The 25,695-nt window shown below is 41.1% G+C and overlaps 2 protein-coding genes across 4 annotated transcripts; one reads left to right on the forward strand and one right to left on the reverse strand.

Annotated features, from left to right (window-relative positions):
- Nucleotides 1–451: 451 nt before the first annotated feature.
- On the forward strand, nucleotides 452–25,590 carry SDF4 (stromal cell derived factor 4). 3 transcript variants are annotated; one of them, XM_083803078.1, is made up of 7 exons: nucleotides 452–598; nucleotides 10,487–10,853; nucleotides 18,046–18,182; nucleotides 18,673–18,786; nucleotides 21,368–21,526; nucleotides 22,637–22,812; nucleotides 23,821–25,590. In XM_083803078.1, exons 1-7 carry the CDS (start codon nucleotides 565–567, stop codon nucleotides 23,995–23,997), a joined length of 1,164 nt encoding a protein of 387 aa, XP_083659204.1. In that variant the 5' UTR covers nucleotides 452–564; the 3' UTR covers nucleotides 23,998–25,590. The 3 variants fall into 3 exon arrangements, with proteins under 3 accessions (XP_083659204.1, XP_083659206.1, XP_083659205.1); XM_083803080.1 differs by lacking the exon at nucleotides 452–598 and adding an exon at nucleotides 9,043–9,164; XM_083803079.1 differs by lacking the exon at nucleotides 452–598 and adding an exon at nucleotides 9,477–9,641.
- B3GALT6 (beta-1,3-galactosyltransferase 6) lies at nucleotides 3,778–9,032 on the reverse strand. The gene has a single exon (XM_083803081.1). The coding sequence runs from the start codon at nucleotides 8,657–8,659 to the stop codon at nucleotides 7,613–7,615; it is 1,047 nt and encodes a 348-aa protein (XP_083659207.1). The 5' UTR covers nucleotides 8,660–9,032; the 3' UTR covers nucleotides 3,778–7,612.
- Nucleotides 25,591–25,695: the final 105 nt, after the last annotated feature.

Raw genomic sequence — 25,695 nt, forward strand, 5'->3', positions numbered from 1 at the left:
CTGTTTTATTTTTATTTTTTTAACTGAGGAACCCATCCCATTTTCTGCTCTGAAGGCACATGGTGACATCTAGTGACTGAACTGTATAGGGCAAGCAAGCAACAGAACCGAGGGATTCCAAATAGATCATGCTTCTTCGAAGTTCTGACTCAATAACAAATTTAACAATTATTTGGAATTGTTTATGAAAAATGGGAAAGTTTTATTTTATTTTTTCTTGTGGCAAAGACGCAAAAAGAAGCAAGTGCATTACATATTTGTGAAAGATTTTAGGTTTGGAGAAAATGTATTTAAAAACAATCAGAATACACATTCAATTGCGTCAGGGAAAAATAGACAATATCCACCTGGGGATGTCCCTTTAAAATAGTTGGGTCTAATCCTCATCTGTAGCTTGTTAGTTGCGTCCCAGCTGTCAGAAATAATGTGAGGACCAACCAGCCTTTTTAAAAGCAACCAGAAGAGCTCTGTGGGTTTTTTACTGGTGTTGTTTTGTTTGTTTTTTGTTTGTTTTTGTTTGGTGGTGATAATAGGCATCAGCCTGTGGGGACAGCATGGGGTTAAATGGCTCCTGATTTGCAAGACCTCCTGGATAAAGGTAAGGCAGAGAAATGGAAAGGATTGTTGTGGTGGGCAGGCTGATGGTCTTCAGGCAGTGTCCCTCTAGAGAGAGATGCCCTCTGGTGAAAGAGGGTGGGTTTGGGTTCAGAGGAGCCACGGCGTGTTGTTTGCCTATCCTGGAGTCCTGTGCTGTGAGAAAATTTCATGCACTTCTCTGAAACCATGTTTTGAATATTTGGTGTTGTGCATTAGCTGTGTTCAGCTGGCACGACAAACGCCGCCCTATCTTGTTTGTTTCTATCCTGCTACGTGAGGATCTGCTTTGGAGTGAACAACCCCAGCACTCGACAAAAAGCCACCTGAAGGGCTGGTTTTCTAGGTGTCGGGGCTGACAGCCCCCACTGTAACTCGTTAGCAATCTGCTAAGTGTGCCTAGATATCCACAGGGGAAGTCAGTGATGGAAACCGAGCTGACCACAACACCAAGCCACGCTTAAACGGCCTGGTTCTGCTGGCACAAGCAGGATGGACATCTGATGGATTTGTAGGGTTCTGGCAAGTTTCCTTTTGAAGGGAAGAACTCATGACTAGCTCCTTGTGTGTAAGATTTAGTTGGCTTTCTCTTCAGTAAGGAGGCAGCAGCGTTCGGGACAAACCACGAGGTCGACGGCCCCAGCGACCAGTTTCTAGTTCCTAATCTGTTGCAGGCCTCCTGTGTGGTCTGGGACGAGTCACCTCAGCCCTGAGCTGGCTTGTTTTCCTTGTGGAAATGAAACCCTGTGTGTCCTTGGACTCTGATTGTCTCTGTGTTTTTCTGTAATACATATATTCTATTTTTAGGCAGCTTTCTTGGTTATTGGCAGAAATCCTAACGTATATCTTGTTTGGTTGATGACCTGGGCAGTCTGTTTTGAATTAGTTCCCTTGACTTGCATTATTTGTCAGTCTTCTCTTCCTTATGTTCACTTCAACAGCAATTTGATCGCTTGTGTTGGAACTAAAACATCTAACATCATGCAGCAAAGTAACTCCTCATCTTAGCTTTAAGGCTTTGCAGTTGTGCCTTTATTTACTTTAGGTTGTTTGGCCTTGGAATGATTTCTGAGCTAGCTTTCTTTGGAGTTGGATGACTGAGTTTGAAACAAGACTTTGAGCAATGAGATCTTGCTGTGTCCCAGAAAAAATGCTTTAAAGGCAGGGTGGCTAGGTCCTGAGTAGAGCAAATACTGCGTAATTCATGGTGCCTCCCAGCAAATTTAGTTTAAAAAAAAAAAAAAAAAACTCAACCCACTTGATCCCAGTTTCCTCAGTAACTTTTAGGAATTGATAGAGACTGATAATCAAGGATCATTCATTTTCTATGACTCCAGGCACCAAGTGGGCTGAATAAATAGCACAGAGAAGGAGAATAAACATATCTGCCCTGACCCTGCATTGAGATCAAAAGCTCGCTTCCTTCTTCTTGCACAGATGTGGCTGTGTTTGCTACCTGAGAAGCAGCAGCAGGGCTACTGATGACATGAGCTCTCAGTTGTGTTTCTGAAGTATGTTTTCTGTGCTTCTCAGTGCAGTGGTGGAGCAAGGATGAAGGGTGTCGTATTGCCTTGTCCGTGGGGCATGCTGGCACTGCAGGGCTGAACACAACTTGACTTCCATTAGGAATGTCTCTATCAGTCCTGTGCTCTGTTTTCTTTCTTTTTGTAACTGGGAAACCTCTGAGGTAGAGGAATAAGATTTTTCCACTATTTATTTATTTTAGTTTTAGCTAAGAGTAGGTCTGGGCACTTTGTGGCTGCAGTGTTTTCCTGGATATGATCATTGTGCTGGGTAGTGTGCAATACTGAAGTCAAGTTTCATTATCCCTTCTTGATGATACATAAATTGCTTTTTGTCCAAACGTAGATTAAACCCTAGTTTGTATTGTAAATTCAAAGCTGAGTACAGATTAAATTGGGAGGAGAAAGCAGCATTACTGGGGTCAGGGCCTTTGAAATGTTGCTGCATCTGATTCAGTGTAGGATGGGACAATTTTATTGTGGTAGCCCAGAAAAAAAGGGGAAACCAAAGTGTATGACAAGCCAGAATGAAACAGCTCTCCCATTGACTTGTCTGAAATAATTGCCAGCATGCAGAGAAGGGAATCTATTAGATATTAGACCAGTATCCCTCCCATGGTTAGAGCAGAACCGATGAAGTTGAGTTGCTTCTTTAGTTGCACATGCCAGTATCAACTATATTAAATCCTTTGGCTTTTTCAGTGTCTTGCATATAACCAGAAAGCAGCTTTTCTTTGTATTGTAATATGCTACAGGGTGTCATCTCTTAAGGTTATGGTCTTCAATGGAAAATTGCTGTCAGCTCTCTGGTCAGAATGTACTTGATTATAAACACCTCCAAGATAAAAACTTAATTGGAAACTGAAGAACTACTAGTGAGAGCCAGGACACTCCTGATTGAAATACATCTTACTCAGTCATCTTGTGCTTCTAAGCTGAGCAAGGTTGGTTTACTTAGCTAAAACCAGGTGTTTCTTTGGGATAGAGCCCAAAGTCTGCTTCCAAGGTTTTGGCAGAAAAAGAAGCGGGAATACACTCAAACAGACTAGCTAATTGATCAGAAGTTAGTGCTACTTAAACTGCTTGAAGTGTTGAAATTACTTGAGCAAATCTTATATTGAAAGTACTATCCAGTTTTTTATTAGTGTTGCTAGTTTTGTTTTGTCTTGTGGTTTGTTTATTGTTTGTTTAACATAAAACAGGACCACAGGCAGTGGTGTTTCCTGATGCCTAACTGCCTGGACTATTTCTTAGCTAAGTCTAGGATCAAGCCATTCTTAGCTGGAGAAACCTTCTTCCTGACTGCATTGCAGTTTGTCATGTCCCTGTATTACTACCAATGTAAAGCTAAAATGAAGAGAGAATTGTTTTTATATAGTCTGCTTAGTGGGCTGCAGCATGCATGTACAACCCAGCAGCTTTTCTCCTAGGTCACTACTTCAGTAAACACAACTTCTTTGTGCTGATACAGTACCTTGTCATGAGGGACTGAAGACGGAAAAAGGATCCTGGCATGCTTACCAGTTGTCATTTCTGACAATAAGTGAAGTGTTTGTGTGCAATTGCTTAAGGCAGAGCCAATCCTCTCTGTCTTTCAGACAGTGGCATAATAAAACAACCACACTTTGACCTTATCTAAAACAGAACAAGCAATCACCTCTACAGCAAAAAGTCCTTTTTTTATTAAAAATCAGCACACAGATCCTTTGGCCAATAATGGCAGATGTGGAAAGACATAAATACCTATACAATATACTTACACAATTACCAAATGTTTTCATCACAGACAGCTTCAGGTTTCTAGCAGTTTACTCCCTATATAAATGCTGAGCAAATAAACAGTGCCACACCCTACCCCCAAATGGCAAAGTTATGTAGCTGCAAAAAAAAAAGTGCAATTTCATTCAATTGTTTAAAATATACTCGGCACAGTACCCCACGCTTATTCTGTTTCATAAAGGCACACTTATGTAGTATCCTTCAGCTTCACGTAGCTTATAAGTAACAGACCGATCCATTTCTGTTTTAGTAGACATTACCTAAATAGTCTGTCGTAGAAAGTAGTAACTGGCATATTATGTTGGCATAAAGCAGGTCCAGTTCCAGGGTAAAAGCATTTCTTGCACAGGTACATGTAGCAACAGATCTGAGTCTTGCAGGCAGTGTGATGTAAATTAAATACAGAGCAGTACAGGTGGTGACAGTTTGTCAAGCATACAGCGATACCGAGAACATACTTCAACTCTGATGCTGGAGCTGAACAGAAACTAATAGAAATGCAAATCTTAATCACCTTCCCATGCTGCTGGGCTTTTAATAAAATCTACAAAGCTAACACTGAATAGAGATCCCTGCCCCCCAGAACACTATTGTTAACAGATATGGAATACAAATTCAAATGCTCAAAATGAGGTATTTCAACTACAGAAAATGTAACGTTTGTCAAAAGTAGGACATGTAGAACTGTATTTGAGCTGACTTCACATGAACAAAGCGAGACATTCGGAAAAGTGTTCAGCTACAGGAATAGTGTTAGAAGTTTGGTTTTCTTTGTTTTTAAATTGAAATTTTATTTTTGTGGAAGTGTCCAGTTAATTGGGATTAATATCTATGCAATATATTTGCAGTACGGGTGTCTACTAAGAAAACTAAAACCATACACCAAAGAGACAAGAACCTCTCAAGTCTGCCACGTTATTTTGTTTTGCAGCTAGAACAACACATGAGCAACCTTAAAGAGAAAAGGGTATAATGAAGTTGTGTTAGACACAGACATCAGGTACATAAGAGGGGTGATATCAAGTATGTAAGAGTGGTCACCATCATTCCTCAGCTTCATCTTGCAAGTGTGCAGGCAGAGCACCTCGGCAGGCAAAGGGTTATGCTGCTGTCGAGAGAGGTACTAAGCCAAGTACTTCTCCTTCCTGACACCTGTGTAAGAAACAGCTCAGGAGAATTTCATAACTCTTAAGTGTTTGTATGCATCACGTTTTCCATGTGCCAAAGATTGGATGGAGATCCAACACTTCTCCTTCATTGAAAATTGACCCCTGTGGAAATTGTTGGGGGGCAGGTAAGGGGAGTCACAGCCAGCAATGTAAACACCTCCCGTGAACACGGTGACTGGTAGGAACGGACGAGCAGCACTCTCGCTAGGCTGAGAGACACGCAGCAGACTTTTCACCTGCACTTTGGATCCCAGTACTTTAAATAATGGCTTGCACACCAACAAATTCAAGCACTGCTTGATACACAATTCTCATGGACGTTGAAGTACTTCCTTAAACAAATTTAAAATATGACACTTAACTACCTTACTTTTCCTATACATAATACATTTTCAATATTTATAAATACTCACATTACAAGCATTTAATCACATATATACACACAATACTAGTTTACCCCAAATAACAAGTAGATATTTTTAAAATGCAAAAACCAATTTAAATCTCCTGTCATCTTGTTAAATATGAAATCCTTGTTTTGGAATGACACACCTTGCTGAAAAGCACATCTGCCTATCTGCCAATACATGGACATGCATTAGAATGGACACATGCTACAAATAACTTATTTTCAGGATCTTAATTTGTTTTAGAATGAAGTCAAGGATTCAGGTTTTCAAAATGGAGAATTATCATCCTTGGCAAAAGACTCTTCTTAATCCTCAATAATTCAATCAAAACAAGAGAAGAATAACAAAATAACATACTTAGTTCCTTTGGTATGAACTGCTAACTTGCTGATTTAGGAAACAAAACTAGAGATACTGGCACCATTTTTTTTCCCATTTGTGCCTTCCTGCAGGTGAGAAGAGGCTCCAGCCAAGGCAGATGAGGAAATGATAGGAATTCCATGAAAGTGCAGTGTGCAACAAACAGTAAAACTGATCATTAAGAACGTACTGTCCAGGCATAAAAGTAAAAACTCTGGTTGTACTGTGAAAGATTTGTAGCTGACAAAGGGTATTGGAACTCAGTAGCTCTGTACTAATACTGGAAAAAAATACCTGTGTATTAGAGTATCTGCCATGCAAGTGTTTGAATTACAGTCTCACCTAAAAGTTTGAGGGTAAATAAAACAGTGAAATCGTATAAGGGATCTGTTCTACAGCCAAAAATGTCCTGTCTGCATTTACTGTTCAATACCGTACCTGATGCTGACAATTCCGTCAGCACTAGAATTATTTGTAGTGTAGACAGAACTAAAGGGAATAATCCCATTTACTGACATACCATTTGAGCAATTACTTAGACCTTCTGTAATATTCTTTGCTCTACTATGAGGTACTACTGGGGAGAAGGAGAGAATGTCACTGTTGGGAAATTGTTCTCCTTAGAGTGCCATGCAGCTCTTAAAACAGGAGAAAAGGTGGTCTTCAAACACCAAGGTTGTCTTAAATTTGGGGGGGGGGATCACCCTTCCTTTAAATGATAATCAGGGCAACCTACTTCTCTCTTGAGCACATATCAAGTCTACTTTCTTATCTGTGCTAGACATTTTAGGACAATCTTGCTTGAATTTTAAATACTCTCCACCAATCGAATCCTGCTAATTTACATTTTACAGAAGTAATCTAAAAATACAAATCTGAAGTCTATGACATCTGACTGTGTAGTAGTCCGTAGGATTATTTACTGTTGGGGGGGAATGTTTCTTCATACACAATGTGTCTGGACAAAAAGCTAAGAACAACACCTATGCCTAACAACTGAAGGCTTGCTTTGTAGTGTAACTATTTGGCCAAAAATAAGATAATTTGCTCTTATCTGCCAAAAACCATAACTCACCCACCTTTTTAAATACAGACTTACTCTGTAGCTGCCAGATAATTTACGTACATGATGTCTTGAAAACAACAGAAAGCTTAGAGACAAGTTACAGGTCTAATAATTCCATTCTGGTAAATCAGAGCACTCTCCGAAGACCTGACTTTCTCCCTCCCCTACTGTGAATATCTGATGCAAAATTGTTCTCTTTACTTCAATGCTTGTGTCAATAACCAGCCACCTGTTCCCACTGGCAACAGCAACTGATTTGCGGCCCCATTAGAATCTTCAAACCTTGCCAAACTGACACTTGTTTCTTGCCAAGAAATAAACAGCAGATGTTAGTTTCACAATCTTACAGATAATGTGAAGGCCTGTCATGATCTTTAGCAAATATATGTTCAAATGTAAAAATCTTCCAGCAGCTTTTGATCCAAGTTATCTACCCCCAATTTTCGGTATTATCCATATTTGCAACCTATTATTTGCCTTCAATCCTGTAATACAAGCCTTTCCAGGTTTTTGCCATTTCTGTTTTATAAACATTTTTACATCATGCCACATCAGTAGCTCTTGGAAATTCAGGGTTTCATTGATAGTGACATAATGAATCGTGCGAAATCTTTTCAGTAATTTTTAAGCCCTAGTTACTGGGATTCTCCCCACGTAATGGTAACCAAGCTCAGAGTCCATTAACAATCTGCTTTTTATTTCCTCAGACTTTCACGGGATGCCATCCTTCCTTTGGCAACACTGTGAAGGTGGCACTCCCCAGTCATACATGTACGAAAGCCTGAGCTTAACCTCCTCCTTACAGAGCTTCCCTTCTTTAGCCAGGGTCTGGTGCTTTTCCAGCATGTCCTCAATGCTTTGCTTATGCGTTACTATGTACTTATTGTTGCAACCCCGTGACTTATATTCAGTGTCAAAACGAGGGTCGTGCACTCTCTTCACATCAATGGGAGCCAGCCAAACCCCCAGGGAGACATCTTCGCTCTGCCACATGTTCAGGTAGTCTCTGCTGAGCCGCAAATAGTGCACCAGGTCTGCAGAAAGCACGTAACCACCACCCAGGGCATACGGTAGATAGTAGTCACAGAGCACCCAGGCGCTCTCTTTCCACTTGCCACCAGATTTCACTCGACCCCGGCCAGAAAAGAAGCCCCAGTAGAGGCGACGCGGCTCCTTGGCTCTCAGCTCTTCCACAAGTACATCCAAGCGTACAAAGGTATCATCATCGGCCTTCAGGGCAAACTGGAAGTCAAGGTGCAGATCCAGCCAGATGTACATGGCCAGGACTTTAGCAGTCAGGTTCTCATAGGAATCGCGCAGCTCCGGTAAAAGAAGAAGGTCCCTGTGACGGCTTTGCTCTAGCTCCAGGCTACGAAGCTCCTCAGCCCCGAGCCCGCTGGTGCCAATGACAAAGCGGCTCCAGACGTCGTCATGAGAAGGGCGGCCGGCCACTGAGAGCCACGTGCTGCGGATGATGCTGCGGCGCTCGGTGTACTTGGGCCCGCTGGTGATGAGCACGGCCAGGAACGCCGTCTCCTGAGGGGATGGCGGCGGTGGCGGCGGGGCTGCGGGTGGCTGTGCCCCCCTAGCCCCCCGAGGCGGTGGAGGCTGGTTGTGGGGGAGCCCTCGGGGGGCTGGCAGCGGCCGCAGCCCCTCGGAGGTGCACTTGGCCAGGTAGAGCAGGACCACGGCGAAGAGCGAGAGGCCGCCCAGGCCCAGGGCCGTCTTGTGGCGGCACAGCAGGCGCAGCAGCTTCATGGCGGTGGGGCAAGCGGACCCCGGCTGCAGCCCTCCTCTGTCCCCGTCTCTTCTCCGAGAGAGGACAGCCTTCCTCCGGGAACCCTCACCGCGCTTCGCCTGCCCTCGGAGGTGGCTTCATGGCTCCTTCCTGCCTCTTATTTTTTTCTTCCCCTTCTCCTCCGGGGAGGAGCTGCCCCAACCCTGCCTACCTGCTGAGCCCCCGGTGTGGGCAGCACCCTCCACTCCGCTCCGCTCGCCGCCTGCCGTGTGGAGGCCGGGGCGGGAGGCGGAGCCGCGCCTACGCCGCCTCACGGCGCCCGGCGGCCGCCATCTTGCGAGCGCCATCTTCCTGCGGCCGCCATCTTGCGGCCGCCATCTTGCAGCAGGGCAGGTGAGGCCGGGGCGCCGCCATTTTGGGGGCGGGCACGGAGGGCCAGGAGGTGCTGAGGTGGTCAGGGCAGGGGCAGGCGTCGCCGGAAAATCCGTACAAAAGGCATTGTTTTTAACAGTTCCTGAACGAAAGGTGAACGACGAGCACAAAGTTAGGGGTGTTACTGTGGCTAGGATAAAGGAGCTGGCAGGGAACTAGCAAAAAAAAATTCGTTCACGCTTGGAGGGGAAAATCTACTATTATTAATTACTAATTATAAATTAAGGGAAAGAAAAGCGAAGGAGGAACTATGCTCGCTGCCCCACGCTAACGTTCAGCAGCGGGGGGGGCTTAGCCCTGAGGGGAAATGGTGGCGGGGAGCTTTGCGGGGGGGGCGGGTGGTCTCCTCTTGCCCTACTCCAAGATGGCCGCTCCCCCTTCGCCACGCACGCCCTGCGCCTGACGCACTTCCTCCGCGGCGCTCGTCCGGCACGGTCGCTTCTGTCCGCCCGGGGCCGCGGGGTGGGAGCGGGCCCGGGGGGGCCGCAGGGAGCCGGGGGCGCCCTGAGGAGCCGGGTCGGGGCCGGAGGGAGCCGGGCCGGGCATGAGGAGCCGCCGCAGCCCGCACAGGTACCGGGGCTGCGGGCTGGGCCCCGGCGGATGGGGTGGTGAGGCCGCCGGTGGCCTCCCTGCAGCCGCCCCCCCCACAGTCGTGAGGGGGCCTTGTGGGGTGGGTGGGTGGTCGGCGTCCTCCTTTCCCGCAGCTCTGTGAGGGTTTTGTGCTCCCAGACGCCGTGCCGGGGTTCTTCTCCCTTCCCCTGAGGCCTGTGAGCTCGGAGGTGGCGGAGGTTTTCACCCAGCAGCAAGCAGGTCGTGAAAAGGTGCTGCGGGTGGTGCTTTTCCGGCTGCTCTGCGTTCCCAGCTACCCTTAGAACCATAAAATCATTCAGGTTGGAAAAAACCTCTATAATCTTCATGCAGTGGAGCTTGTCATCCCCTCGGTCATTTCTTCCCCAAAACGCCTTGATGATGATCACCTTTCTAAAGGTTTGGTGTGCTGCTGTGCCCGTTTCTGCTGTTTGACAGTGTTAGGGGTGTTGCCACAGCCGGGCTGTGGCTGCCCACACAGGCAGGTGAGTGGTTTGCGCTCTGAGCTGGCCCCTTGCTGAGTGCTTGGGTTTTAGGCCTCCGGTCACCACCACCTGCTGTAACACCCGAAAATGGTTTTCAGAGCAGAGCTAGGCTGTGTACAGGATGTTACCTTCTAAAGTCTTCTGGTAGAGGTTAAAGTTGTACAGAGTGAAAAATGACAAGCTCAATTTCTCGTTCTGTACATTTTATTTAACAGGGATCTTTATTCTTTCATTGCAAATACCCGTGTTTATGTAGATTCATCTGAATTTTAGGAGACTTTATTAGTGACATAATGTTCTACAGTTTTGAATTTGCTTATGCTTTCCCCTTTTTGTTTTTAGGTCATTTAATCCATTCACGGTTATTTAATTGGCCAATATCTGGAGTAAAAAAGGACAAAATGATGTCAAGGCAGGCCTTCCTCTGCAGTTTGGGATCTCTGTATTTGTCCCTTCTGTTTGTATTTCTTCTAATGGATGTTTATGCAAGGCCTGCAAATAACTCAGCCCTCAAAGAAAAGGCAGCTGACAGTAAAGATGAGAATGAGATCTTGCCCCCAGATCACTTGAATGGGGTCAAAATGGAGATGGATGGACATCTTAACAAAGAATTTCATCAAGAAGTTTTTCTGGGTAAAGAGATGGAAGAGTTTGAGGAAGATTCGGAACCCAGAAAAAATAGGAAGAAGCTCATGGCCATCTTTTCAAAGTAAGTTGCATACACTGCCAAGAGAAGTGCAGCCTTTTTCTGATCTTCAGAGTAAAATTAATAAATTTTTATTTAATACTAAAAAAAAATTGTCGTGGGGGGAAGCATCGTTCTGTGAGCAGTGTGCTTGCCTTGTTAGGATTGTAACGTACCTGTACCAAATGTTTTTAGAAGCAAGAACGTGTTGGCAGTCGGAATCAGTATTCAGGATTGGTGCTGTCATCTAGTAAAACTTATGACAAAGCACGTTGTATCTGTGTGACAATGCCTGTGTAGCTTATTAGGGTCAGAAAAGGTAACAGTACTTTTCCGTAGTGTGTTGGGTTTACGTGGCAAGGTTTTTGATAGCGGGGGGCTGCAGGGGTGGTCTCTGTGGGCAGCTGCTGGGCTCTGCTCCATGTCAGAGAGGAGCTGGCTCCAAAAGGGACCCGCTGCTGGCCAGAGACGAGCCATGAGCAACTGTTGTGCCTCTGGGAGAGCAGATTTAAGAAAGGGGAGGGGGGGAACTGCTGCGCAACAACTGCTGGGGGAGCAAGGAGTGAGAACCAGCCCTCCAGCCCCCAAGGTGAGTGCAGCAGGAGGCAGGAGGTGCTCCAGGCATGCAGCAGCAGTTCCCCTGCGGCCTGGGGACAGGCCCCTGGTGGAGCAGGCTGTCCCCCTGCAGCCCACGGGTCCCACATGGAGCAGATCTCCATGCTGCAGCCCGTGGAGGAGCCCCCGGTGGAGCAGGTGGATGTGGCCTGGAGGAGGCCGCGGCCCATGGAGAGCCCCCGCAGGAGCAGTTTGGGAAGGATGGCATCCCGTGGGAGCAACCCCACGTGTCCTTATCTCAACCTGTGAGCCTTTTTTTTTTCCAGCATACTTTCTTCTCACCCTCTCCTTTTGAGAGGGGGAGGGAGAGAGCAGTTCTGGTGAAGTTCAGCTGCCCAGCAGGGTGAAACCACAAACCACCACACCTAGGTTCCCATCTCAGTGAACCTGTGAACAGTGAAACCATGTTTCTAACTTAGATTAGAATTAGTAAGATAAGGTTTCCTTACTGGTAGGATGCCTATGCAATTAATTGGAAAAGTAGGATTTTGTTCCATCAATAAGCTCTATTGCTTTGCCGTAAGTTTGGTTTCAGTTGCCATTCTAAGTTTCTTTTTTCTCATTTGGGCTTATATTCCCTTTGGATTTTGTTCTTATTTCTCTTGTGGCTTCTGCTAATTACTGCAGAGGAGAAAACACTGAAAAAGATGCAGTAGGGAAGCCAGAAGGGGAAAAGAGACAGAGACAATGGCGTAAGATGGCGGTAAACAAACTATAATAATTGCTTTCTGTTCATAAAACTTTCTGCTGGATGCTAAGTGTTTAAAATGTGAGTGTCTGGAAATACATGAAATTAAAAATAATTGTCTAACTGCATATATCAAGAATTCAGAAGTTGACATGAGAACAGAAAGGGTTCAATTTTTTTGTAGCATTTTTGAAAACTCGATATAGCTGTTTATTAGGTGTAAAAAATTAACTTTTAGGCATTAAAACTTTTCCTTTTGTAAAGCACTTGTGTTAGAAAAGGTTTGCGTCAGCTAATGCAACTTCAGTAGGTAATCAGTTGGAGGTCAGTAAACAATAAAAATGAAAACCAACGTGTACTTGTAGACACTAGATGGCAGAGTTGGCTTTATTTGCATTTTTGCCATTGAGGATTAATTTTACTAGAACAGTTCGGATTACGCTGGTGCTGTTACTGGTGGTGTGGGGACGTGCGTATATGTGAGATGAAGTGAGGAGGCTTAGCAAAGCTTTTTTTTTTGCTAACTTTTCATTAGTGGGGAAAAAAATACCAGTAATAACACTTCTTTTTTTCCTGATGTTCTCCTGAGTGAAGGCAGCTAAAGCCAACAGGACAACCAGAGTGCCTTTTACATTTAGAGTACTATTACTTACTATGTTGATATTCAGACCACTGACTTTATTGGTAGGATGCACAAATAGCTCTTACTTGGGGCTGGAAGAACAAGTGGCGTTTTGTAGTTCTGTTTCAGTTCCTGTAGTCACTCTTTACTGGCATTAATTGTCTACCAAACCGGTTTGTTGCAAGTTAATCCATCCAAATGTAAATATGAGGATTGTGGTGAGAAGATTACATTTTCTTTATTGCCGTATATGTGTTTAGTGGAAACGTTTATTTGGTGGTTAGTATATCTCGTTCACAATCGCAAACTCTGTTCGTTTCTGCCTGTTTTGCTATGAAGGAGGTTGTTTTAGGCAGCTTAAAGCAATTGGATTAGAGATCAACTTCAGTCAGATCTTTAAAATTACATTCTATTAGGTGATCACATTAGAAATGCCTAAATGCGTTCTGAGGAACTTGGTTGTTTCCTAGACATTCTCTTAAAGGCTGAGTGAAGAGAGAAATACTACGAGCTTCTGAGAAAAGCTAGTATCTCACAGGTGTCCAGATGCTGCGGAAGTATTTTCTTTCAAGGCATAAAGAAAGCCTGCACCGTTTTTTTGTTAATGAAAGCAGAGGTTCTGTGGTGTGTCAGGATGCTCTAAAGTACTCAGTTCAAAGCATAAACCCTTGTCTAAGGGGTTAGTGAAAATAAAGGTGAAACGTGGAAGAAAAGCTTCCTGAATGATGTTTTTCTAGTTCTTACATGTGACTGAAAGAGCAAGTGGCGTTTCAGAATTCTGTATTTCAGTTTCTTTCGTTGCCCTTTACTGGCCTTGCTTGTCTGCCAAAGTGGTTTCTTACAAGTCAGTCCATATTTCCACTTCATCCTGTGAAACTGGGGCATGGTGCAGAAATCCTGAGCACATCTTGTTAGTCTTAGCCAAGGGTAAGCGATCAGGTACCTTTGGGCAAAGCAGATCTATGAGAAGTTCTTAAGTGACATGCTTCTCTTTCATCCACATCCAAACTGGAATTTTTAAAAAAGTGGGGGAGCTGAAGTCTGCAGTTAAATTAGCTGTGGATCTATAGATGATTCTCTTGCAGTGTGCTGTAGTTTAGCGTGTGTAGGTAGGTGTTGATGGGAGGGAAGGAGGAGGAAGGATGTTGAAAGCAATTGACTGTACTTACGGGGATGTTGATTTCACTAAATCGATGGCATTGGGTACTAGAATTCAGTTTTGGTGAGGTTTTAAGGGAAAGTTGTCTGGTAAATTGACTCACGTCTCTTCTGTACTAAGTACATCAATTCAAACTGATAGATTCATCAGTTTTGTTCAGTAATGTGACGTAAGTGGCTTTCTGTCAGGATGTCTGTGGTGATTGAGTTCCCTTGGTGAGTTTGAAAGTTGAGTACCCTTCTAGGATTTGCATTTTGCTGATGTTTTCAGTGACTTACAGGCAGCCCATAGTTGTGGTTTAAAAACGAAAATCTTTGTGTTAGCCAAGTGCCTTACTGTGAATTTGTCAGGTCAGAGCCTTAGCTACGTCTTCTGTCAACTATTACCATGCATAGATACTTTCTAATTTTTTTTTCCTCATTTAAAATTAATGGATTTATCCTTTGCTAAAGCAAAACTCCTTCTGAAACCCACAATGCCTCTAAGTATAGCTCTCTTGAAATTTACAGCTGTGACCTTTTGCTTGTGTTCAGACCACATGTACAGAATGGTTTTGGCAAGATCCATATCCCTCTTCCCCATGCCCCCTTTCTTAGTTTCAGGTTTGTCTCAGCTTAACAGAGTTCTCATTTCTACCGGTCTGCCTCCCGTCCGTGACGGGAAGATGGTGCTAATGCTGGCCGATGTTGGACAAGAAGCAGGTAGAATTAAAAAAAAAAAAGGGGGGGGGGGGGGGAGAGAAGGGATGTTTTAAGCTTTGTTTTGGAATCTCCAGGTTAGATCTTGGATTTATGTTGTTCAGTTAAGAGAGAGTAACGTGAGTACCTTGACTTATATTTTCCTAACGTGTACATTCAAAAATGCGTCTGATTACTTCTGTGTATCTCTTACGATTTAAGTAATGCCTTGCTTTGAATTCTGGTTAAAAAAATATTTTTTTGTCTGCTTTTCTTTATTTGGATGAATCAGAAGCCAACTCTAACTTTGTAAGTACTTGGTGATCAAGGAAATCTTTTATCTGTAGTCCTTTAGGTAAGAACACTGCCACCTTACAGCCACACGCACACCCGATACATCAAGCAACATTGCAGTGTTGTCATTTAGGTACCTGAAGACATGAATCTGAAAATCCGAGTGGCCAGCTGTTTATTGATAATACTTTCAGACCTTTTGAAAGATGGCCACAGAAGTCTGATTTTTAATGGCTTGTGGCTGAGAAACAGGGCTGAAATGTCTAAAAGCTGTTCTTCCAGGCTTAACATCTATCTTCAGTGCAGCCATTACTACAGGGCTTTAAGGAAAGTTTTACAATTATCCTATCAAATGGAATATTCACAATACCTTAGAGTAAGAAACAAGTTAATGTTTAGTCTGTGAATAGATAACAAAGCTTGAATAGTCACAGATGTGTTAACATTGAATTTAGTATTATTAGAATCTGATATGTCTGATACACATACTACTGAAATATATTAATATTAATGGTAGTTATCACATTGCATAAACTGTTTGGGCTGTAGTTTATCTGTAATTTTCCTTGGGAAGAGGCAGATGAACAGTAAGGTAAGTTTCTCTGTAGTCTTTGTTTCTGAGTTCAAAGTTGTGCTAACAGTAGTCCCTGCTGTATAGAAACTTTTTCTGTCAAGTCAGGAAATAGTACGCTATAGACCTAAGTTTCTGCAAATTAGAGGTGGCACGCTCTAGCTGAAAACTTGATAATGCTTCTTGTAGAAGAAGTACGACCAATATTATTATTATTATTATTATTATTATTTTGGAGCTGGTATATCATGATGTTTTGAGAAATTGTCGCGAAACTTCTCAACACAGATTACGGAGGAAGATTTGAGCAAAGTTGTCATCTGTGCTGATGATCTTGCTTGGATTCAGATTGTTTTAACTTAAATTATTTCTTGCCAGTTCTTGTTCTTTGGTAATTTCTGAAAGACTCCATAACAACATACTAATGTTCACGAATATGTTTAGAGTGCTCAGGCATGTCTGCCTCAGAGAAGTGGTTCCCCATCAGCTGGTTATCAAATTGGTTCTCCATGACTTGCAGGCATTAGGTTTGGAAACACAATTATCTAAGCTCTTCATTATTCGTGGAAATGTTTTTGGTAGCCTGTTCTGAGTGAGATGGTTACCTAAGGAAACATGGACAGTCTTTTTTTCTTTTTTTATTCCCTTAGATGTAAGCTTGCTAGAGGACCATATCGTATGTTTTACACAACTGTAAACGTTCCTCTCAAAAGCAGCCGTGCTGTTTATGGACACTGAATGGATTTTATCTCGCCTTATATAAGGGATGCCTGTTTGTTCATGAAAATCTGAGTCACTGGAGACTTCTTGTGAACTATGGTAGCAGAACAAAGGTGTATGTTCATGAACTAGAAGAGCAATGAATGGGATGTTTGTTACCTTAGTTTCAATGTGATTTAAATGGAAAGTACAGTTTGGAAGCAGTCAGTTTGATAGCTTTAACCTAAAGAAATTAGAATGTAAATGTTGAGGGGGGGAAAAAGGCTTTGTTTTCTCCTTTTTGATAGTACCTACTGCATTTCAAAACCCCCATCTATTTACCTGGTAAGTGCAAGGTGGTGCAAGTGCAATGTGACCGTTGTACTGGTCTTGCTATTTACTGAAAAGTTGCTAACGCTGAGTCAGTGCATGTATATATATGTAGAAAGATGTGGTTACAGTATTTAAAAACACCAACACTGCACTTAATAGTTCTATGTCTTATATGATCAAACGCTAGAGTTATTTGTCTTCAGCTTTTAACATTTAGATGACATTTAAATGCAAATCACACTTAATAACCTGACTTTCAGTGATAACACTTCAGTAGTGCTAAGACTGATTCAAACAGATAAAGTCAGTCGTTTTTTTAATTGAACAACAGTGCTTGTGGTGTGTTTTAAATATAATCTTGCCTATTACATGTTACTAATGTCTTTCCATTTTTAAATATTACATCTTTAATAAATACTTCATATGCTAAAAACGTTTAGAGTGGCAGGTTATTACTATTTTTTTGTTACTTGTATTTGTTCAATTGTAACTCTTTTATTCTTTTTAATGAAGTAAGCATTAATGGAATTGTTTGTTTGGCAGTCTGTCTTGATAAAGCAGTATTGGTAGTGCATGAATGAGAACGAGAACAGTGGAGGTTGGACATCTACTGACAATTTAGCCAGTGAGGCAGAAAAAGTATACAAGTGTTTCCCAACAAGTCTGTAAGTGTTGTTCAAATACACTGTGTGCAGGCATGTATTTTTACAAAACACAGTGAGCCTAATAACTGTAAAAATAATGGGAACAACTAAATGTGCTCTTTTAAGAATTAAAATCTATCACCTGTAGTGTGTTACCAGAGATCAAGGGATCGTAGAGGAAGCTTGACTTCCGCTCCCCTGCCTTGCTTACAAGTAGCAGAAAGTATTAAATAGTTGGAAAGTCCTTGCACTGAGGATATTCACCTTATATTTTCATTGTTTTTGATGCTTGCAACAATTGTGATGTGAGCTAGGCACACACAGAGGCAGCTTGTCAGTAAACATCAGAGATATTAGAAAATCAAGGGAAAAAGGACCTGGAAAGGTAAATTGAGAGGGACTTACTGGTTTGGGAGAATGATAGGGAAGAAATTCTTCCAAGTAGTGACAGTCTGCAGCAGCTGGCCATTGACAATTCTGAACCATTAGGAAGTGAGCTAGTATGGAATGAGCAACGTCTTTGTAGTTTTCTCTACTTTAAAAACGTGTTCAAAAATAGAATATCAAAATGAGTTAACTTACAGCAAAGTGAAGTAGGGCTGAATGTTTTTGAACTAGGTAGTTACCTCGATGTTCCTGATTTGAGAAAGATGGGTGTGAAAAACAAGGAAACTTTATACCCTGCATGCTTAAATCCAGAGTGTATACAGTCATGTGTTTAATTATGAAACCATTTGTTAACTTGCTGCTTGTTTAATGTTCAAAGAATCTGCAAGTTCTCAGACATGGTTATAAATATACTACTTTTTATAGCAACCTAGGTTTGTTATTGTTGAATGATTGGGTTAGAATTCACAAATACTCCCCCAAATCAAACAACAAAAAAAAAAACCTTGTCTACTATTCCTCCATAGGGTGGATATAAATAATGATAAAAAGATAGGTGCTAAAGAGATGCAGCGCTGGATCATGGAAAAGACGGATGAACATTTCCAGGAAGCTGTGGAGGAGAATAAAATGCATTTCCGAGCTGTGGACCCTGATGGTGATGGTAAGATAGAATGTTTCCTCCATCTCCTGATGACATCCGAAGTCAGCTGCTAGCTGGCAAACTGACAGGCTGCTCGTTTGATGTGCTGTGCTAAAATCCTAGTTGCTTTGGACTGCATGTGATCCTTTGCCTTTCAAGAGTTTTGATCCATACAGAAGACAACAGAGCAAAGAAGTAATGTGTTTATCAACACTCTAGTTCTCTGACTGCTATCTTATTTCTGTTGAATTCATAGGAAATCCTAATTGGCTCCCTCAGGGATGAGGTGAGGATCGTGACATAAATAGGTTATTTTCACAAGGCTTATCTGCTGTAAGGAAACATGAAAGTGAATTGGGTGTTAGCTGTCATGTTGCCATTCATAAAGCTTAGTGTAGTGGTTATAGTGCCAAACCAAAAGATTTTAGCACATGCCATTTTAAGAAATGAGACCAAAAGTTCACCATTTAACGATATAATGTCATGTCTGAGATGCAGTTCTCTCTTACAGGCCATGTGTCCTGGGATGAATATAAAATCAAATTCTTGGCAAGTAAGGGATTTAATGAAAAAGAGATAGCAGAGAAGATCAGAAACAATGAAGAGCTGAAAATAGATGAAGAAAGTAAGTGGAGACTGTTGTTGGTGAATGTTTTTCTTCTACTCTCCTAAATCCTGAATGTTAACTGTTCTTAATGTGAGATGAATGTTTTAGCTGCTCTGCTGCCTCTATGCAAACATAAAATGTGTAAGTCATAAGACAGAAATACTTCAGTTCATTTTAACTCAATTCTGCACGGTCAACACTCTGGATAGAGGTGTATATACTAAAAATCTTTGTTCCTTTTTTGTTACTCTCTATTTGAATAGTTACTCATGTTTAATGCTCTGCTAAAAGGTGTTAACCTGTGTTATCTGTGGACCATTCTCTTGTTAACTGGGGTACCAGGTCTCCCGTTGCTCCAAATGAAAGGAAGCTGGGCGTACTTGACTTCTGAAATTGAGGAGGGGCATGTGTACTATCAAACCGTGTTGTGGTTAAATAGGTGTGTGCTCAGGCACTGCGAAGAATGCTAGAAAATAGCAGAAGGTTGCCTAACAATTGTTTCGTGTTTCATCTAAGCTCTCTATTGAGAGATTCTTTAGGTTAGTGAGATTAATCATTTCTTCCTTATTACTTTTGAAACTTTCATTTGAATTTGACTTGTTATAAACATGGTAATGCTTAACAGAGTAACCTTCCCCCCCACTACCCATCTAAATGCATTTACTGTTAAGTAAAACGTGAAGCCTTAGCCTTTCCTTGCAGGAATTAGTCATTTAAAAATGGGTTATATTTTCCATTTATCAAAAAGCAACTAAAATGCAAATGGGCCTTTTGAATTTTATGGCGGGGAAAACACCTGTGCAGCATGTTCTATGGCAGTGTGGTTAACTACAGTTTACAGGAATGCTCATCAGATAAAAGATTTGCTGAATAAGGAAAGCGTGTGCATAACTTTTCTACCTAGGTAACAAGCCACCTTGTTTGGGAAAACCAAATTAGTTATCTACCGCTTCCTGAGGATGATAGGCAAAACTTATTTTCATATGCCAGTGTTGTGCAAAAGCTTTTTGGTTTTTGTTTAATTGTCTGCATAATAGAATAATAGAAGCAGATGATGATCTCTAGCATGCTACACTTTGGAAGCCAAGTCAAAACTGGGGACACAACTTTATATTTAGTTTATTAATATTTTATTTATTTATATTTAATTTATATTTACCTTAGGCAGATAACTAGTTTTGAACTGATGACTGATATTTGAGTTTTGTTTAGGTCTAAAAAGGAAGGCAGGAAAAGGGAGGCTGTCCGTTTTATAATATTTGGAGTTGGCTACACCATGATTTGATTATTCTGTTCTAACTGGGGTTTTAAATAATTCAAATTTAACATTCACAAATGTACCTTCAGATTCATATTAAGACTCCGAAGGATGTCTGTATTCTTCACCAAAAAAAAACCAACATTCAGTGAAGACTTAAATCTTAATTGCAGCTATAATTTCAAAAATGCAGATACTGCCTTTGCTGCTTCTTTTTCTTATAACTCATGCAACCAAAAGCATGTTGGAGATATTCAAGACGCTTTATTGTGCGATGATTGTAGTCTTTCAGAGTGTTTTTAAAACTTGTGAAATGCAAATGCTTCATATTCATGTTTGTTAGTATATTTTGCAGATAGGGTGTGCCACAGGCTGTATTTTTCTTCCAGTTTGTCATTTAGAAAATGCCTACACCAGAAAAAGAATGCTCTGTACAGGTATTTTTTTCCTGTTTGGTTATGTTCAGGACCACTGGTTGCATGTCCTGTTCATGCTGTGTGTAGCAGGGTGGTTTTTCAACAAGTCAGTGGCATAGTTTTAGCGGAAACTCATCTTCAAATTATGATTCTCGGTTGAGCTTAGGAAAATCTCACTTAGAAAGTGCTTGTTGACATGATGTAAGATGAAATAGGTGGAAATGTAAAGTGATTGCTGCTGATGATGTCTGTTCGTACTTGCATTTGTTTTTTTGTAGCAAAAAAAAATTCTCTTTATTATAGTAACAATTAAAGCATGTATGGTTTAGGTCTGAAATCTGATTGCATTTTGATACAGAATAGACAAGGTAACTAAAAGGAGTAATAAGTACTCATATCCTGAAGTGACTGGAAACTAAAATACATTTCTTGGTGCTTACTTAACGTTTCCAAACTTTCTTCTGTAGCACTGCCTTCTTATGTGTCTCATAGTTGTAAACAATCAAATTTTTAGGCTGAAATACTGGATGCTGTTTCTGAGTCAAAGGATATAGGTTTTCTGGGTAGGAGATTCTTTTGGATTCTGAACCTTTGACAGGGTAAAAGAAGAAAGGGGGAGCAGGGCAGTGCAGAAGTCTTCTTAGTGTTCCTTGTCACTTCCTACGTTGAAATTTTGATTCAGGTGTAGCTAAGTATTTTCTTCTCCTAATTTCAGCTCAGTGGTTTGGTTAAAGGATCTTTCCTAGTGTTGCAGCAGTAACTTGTCCAAACTAATTATGTTTTGTCTCCCTTTAGCATCCTAGAAGTTCAACTGTATAATAACTGGCTCATAGGTCATCCTTGTTTAAACAATTGAGTAATAGGGGAAGGTGTATTTTAAAAACTGTCTACCTTAAACATAACTGTTTTAATCTTAAATTTCTAGCACAGGAAGTTTTAGATAACCTGAAGGATCGATGGTACCAAGCTGACAACCCACCTCCTGATATGTTGTTGAATGAGGAAGAGTTCTTGTCCTTTCTTCACCCAGAGCACAGTAGGGGAATGCTGAAGTTCATGGTCAAAGAAATCATCCGAGATTTGGGTATGCCATTTTAAAAGATGTTTTCTTCAGAGTTGTTTACTTGCAAACTGTTTTGTTGGGTAGATGTTAGATTATTGGACTGCCGTGGCTCAATCTGAAATTTTGGCACGTTTTGTTTGCTCTGTTTTACACATTCTAATATGACATGTTAAGAAAAACATGCTGTAAGCACAAATATTGGTATATCCATGGAGTTGTCTGTGCATTGAGACTAAATTCAGTCTCTGCTTGTTGAAGAACAGCACAGCACTATATGTTACGAAGGTATTCTGAGTACTTCTTACAGAGCTGATCAGCTGCCACTGGTTCACACTCAAGTGCTACTGCATCATAGGGTCTCTAGCAATAGTAAAAAAAAAAAAAGGTTTGAATATTAAAATACTCTAAAATATATCAGTGTGAGTGTTTAATGAGGTATTAATTACTTTGTACTTCTGCAGTGTAGCAACCATGTAAGAATTGACATACACTTAAGAAAACGGAAATAGTTGAGGTTTCTAAGAAAAAAGTATTTTTTAAAAATTCATAAGTATTGTCAACAAATGTTTTTTTCTGTTGAGTGAATAGTTATGCATATTCAAAATTGCTAGAAAAAAAAAGAAAACAGTGAACTTCAACTTTGCTAGTAGTTAGCTTAATAAATATGAAGAGTTTCCAGTGATGCTTAAGTGTTATGTGAACAGACAAAACAATTCCAGTACACGGTCCTTTATGAATATTAATTTACTTGAATGCTGATATAAGGGGAGACTGCACACAGCTGTCAGAAACTTTCTGTTGCAGCAGATGTAGGGTGGAAGAAAAAAAACAGCACGGCAACATCAATAAAATAAATAAATGTCCAGCCTGTCAGCTGATATGTCTTCCAGGCCCAGCAGAGTTCTTTGTTTTTTGTATATTGACAGGTATGGTTTTTAACACCGAATGGGTACCATAACAGTTTTCTCCTAACCAAGCTGTAAGTAGTAGCTCCTATTCTCTGCTGTAGTCAGGACTGTGGACTGCTGAAACCAGACCAGCTGTGCTAGTGACAACTCTCATGTGAAGGAATATCTCATTTTCATGGACGTTAAGCAAATACTTTTCAGTTTCCATGTACTTCTGTTGTAGATCAAGACGGAGATAAGAAACTTACCCTTTCAGAGTTCATTTCATTGCCTGTTGGTACTGTAGAGAACCAGCAAGCTCAAGACATTGATGACGATTGGGTAAAAGACAGAAGGAAGGAATTTGAGGAGGTCATTGACGCAAACCATGATGGTATTGTCACAATGGAAGAGCTGGAGGTGAGTCTCCATCAAACAGTTCTAGTTTTTAAAATCAATAGGTGGTTTTTAAGTACAGGATTGAGACCGCTTCAGAGAATATGAAGTCCCGAAATATTTGAATTAACAGTACAGGATGTGTGTACTGTTTTGGATTATAGTATTGTGCAACAGTGCTTGGAGTAGGATGTCGTACTGCCCTTTCTCGGAGAAGGTGGAGTTTACCTAGCGTAGCTATTATTCATAGGTATGCATTTAGGGTTTTTTGTCACACAGACACTTGCATGGATATGTAGTGCATGAAAGCGAGTCACAGATTTCATTAGGTGCACTGGTGAATGAGAGAATGAGTCATACTTCCACTTACAAAACAAGTAATTGGCAAACTGTATTCATTTAAAAAAATCAAACAGGCAAAGTGAACAAACCTTGGGGCCCCAGTAGCTTAGAAAATAGCAGAGAGCTCTATCTTTCAGAGTGTTTTTTGTAAGTAACGTTTTAAAGTGTGGTTTCTAGATTGTGGCCCTTTTAGGCTTCTGTTTGCAGAAGGAAGGATTCAATGCTTAATTTTTGAGACTTCCAACCTGGGTGGTTTAAAATGGAACAAGAAAGTTCTCGATTGAACATCCTCCAAAAAGGTTATGTCCAGAAACAAGAAAATACATGAGGTGCAGAAAGACACTGTGCTGATTTTAATTTTGAATTTATATTTCTTCACAAATTACCAGGTTTGATGATGGGTTTATTTTGTAACCAAAATGTCAAAAATGTTTGTGGGCACTGGTGCGAACTGAGAAAATTTGTATTTGTTAGAATGGACAAGGAAGCAGTGAATGGAAAAATAGCGAGGAGGGGGATGTAAGCCTGAACCAAAGATGTGCTAACGCTTTTTTCTGTGACTTACATTTGCTTTGGGGTGGCTTATGTTGTTCTCATAATTGTTGAAGTTTACATGGAGCCAGGGTGCATGGTCCTGGTGTGTGGAAACGTGTTCTTGGTTATTGAAAATGACTGATTTTCTTGTCCTAGGAATATATGGATCCTATGAATGAATACAATGCCCTAAATGAAGCGAAGCAAATGATAGCAGTAGCAGATGAAAATCAAAACCACCACTTAGAGCTGGAGGAGATCCTAAAATACAGTGAATACTTCACAGGCAGCAAACTTATGGACTATGCACGTAATGTCCATGAGGAGTTCTGACCCTGATCGCTTTTCCAGAGTTCTGAAGCACTTTCCTGCTTTCAAAATAAAAATAAAGGAATAAAAACCAACACTCACAAAGAGACAGAAAATTTCCTTGCTGCTATCTGTGGTTATATGCGTACAGTGCATTGTACTAGACTAAAAAAACTTCCGTCCATATAGAAGATCTACAGCTTTGCCTTCGGTATGTTTAAAAAGAAAAAAAGTTGGTTAAATAATGAGGCAGGTACTGGACTGTGTTGGCTCACCCTGTTTTGTACAGTTAATCCAGCTGAAGTTTCAGCTGCTTTTTGCTAATTGTATTTGGTGGAGGTATCTTAAATATTTAACTTTTCTTGTTGCCCTCTTAGCTGCCGATCCATGGAAATCACAAGTAACACTGAAAGATGTTGGCTTTTGTAAAGGGGATTGTGGCTCAGATACGTGTGTTCTGGCCTCTTGAGGATATCCATACATAGACTGATTGGAAATACTTTTGTTTTGCTCAGCAAATTATACATTTGTATTTTGTTTATGGTCATATCCATTTCAGAATGTTTTAGTTATGGAAATCAGTAAATTGTATCAGGTTGCTGCTGCCCGGACTGTTCTTGCTGTGTGTGTTTTTTTTTCCAGTCATGCTCAGTTCTTTTACTGTCCCACTGCTCTGTGTAGTCAATACACATTTAATGGTTTATGTAATCAGTATCAGTGGGTTCCTTGTTTTTTGTCATTGTTTGTGTCTCAGGAGTTCAGTTCTTACTGGATTTTACTTCGCTTAACGCTGTTATTAACTTGCTATATCCGATAAGTGCTGTTCTCTTACCTATCTCCAGTAACTGTTACAGGTATTCAAGTCAGGAGAAAAAAGATGATAGCCATATTCCTGAGATTCCTAATTCAGCTGTGATAATTTGGCTAATCTTCCAGGTTTTTTTCTTAAGGCATCTCAACCCAGCTGTGCGTTGTTGGGAATATAACGCAAGTTCTCCTTCTGTCACTGAATGTTTTTTAAGAGCTGTGGGGAAGAACTTATTTTAAATACTACAGAGAAACTCGTCCGCATCTACTTTAAAAAGAAAGCTGGTGACAGGATTTGTAACTGCACTGTGAATGTGGGAGAACTTGAGATTGCTTAGGTCTTAAAAAAGGAAAAATAAAAGATCTCACAATGAGACAATGGGGGAGGTTTCTGTGTAGACTTCAGATGCTGCACGGAACAGTGGGGTTCACCTAGGTGTATGATTCCTACTTAACTACAGTTTATTGTTGAAACTGGTATAGTTACTTGTTTCTGTGCAGATTTTCTTTCAAAAATTCTTTATTGATGCTGAATGGTAAGGCTGGGGGAAATACAGGCTTCGCTTTTTGAGTTGCTTCTGTTAGAGCAACGTGCAGTCAGCATTTGAGAAGCTTTTTAATCAGTCTATTTTTGGGTAGTCTCTGAAAGCATCATGCAACGCAAAGGTCATATCCACTGTCTAAATAGAAAACTTATTTTTCTCTAGTTCTATCTTTACTGTAAAAACCCCTCTTTCTGAGGGGTTGCCTGAAAAGTCCAAGATAGATGTTATATTCGATTAAATTTATTCTCTTAATATAATGTAAATATAAGTATGGCTGTCTTTCTGTTTCAGTATTCACTTTTTTTGTTGTTAAATGGCTTGTATCAGTCTTTTTATATGCACATAAATAATTTTCTTTGTGCTTTGGAAA

The sequence above is a fragment of the Anser anser genome (genome assembly GCF_964211835.1).
Source record: "Anser anser genome assembly, chromosome: 17".
Lineage (NCBI taxonomy): Eukaryota > Metazoa > Chordata > Aves > Anseriformes > Anatidae > Anser > Anser anser.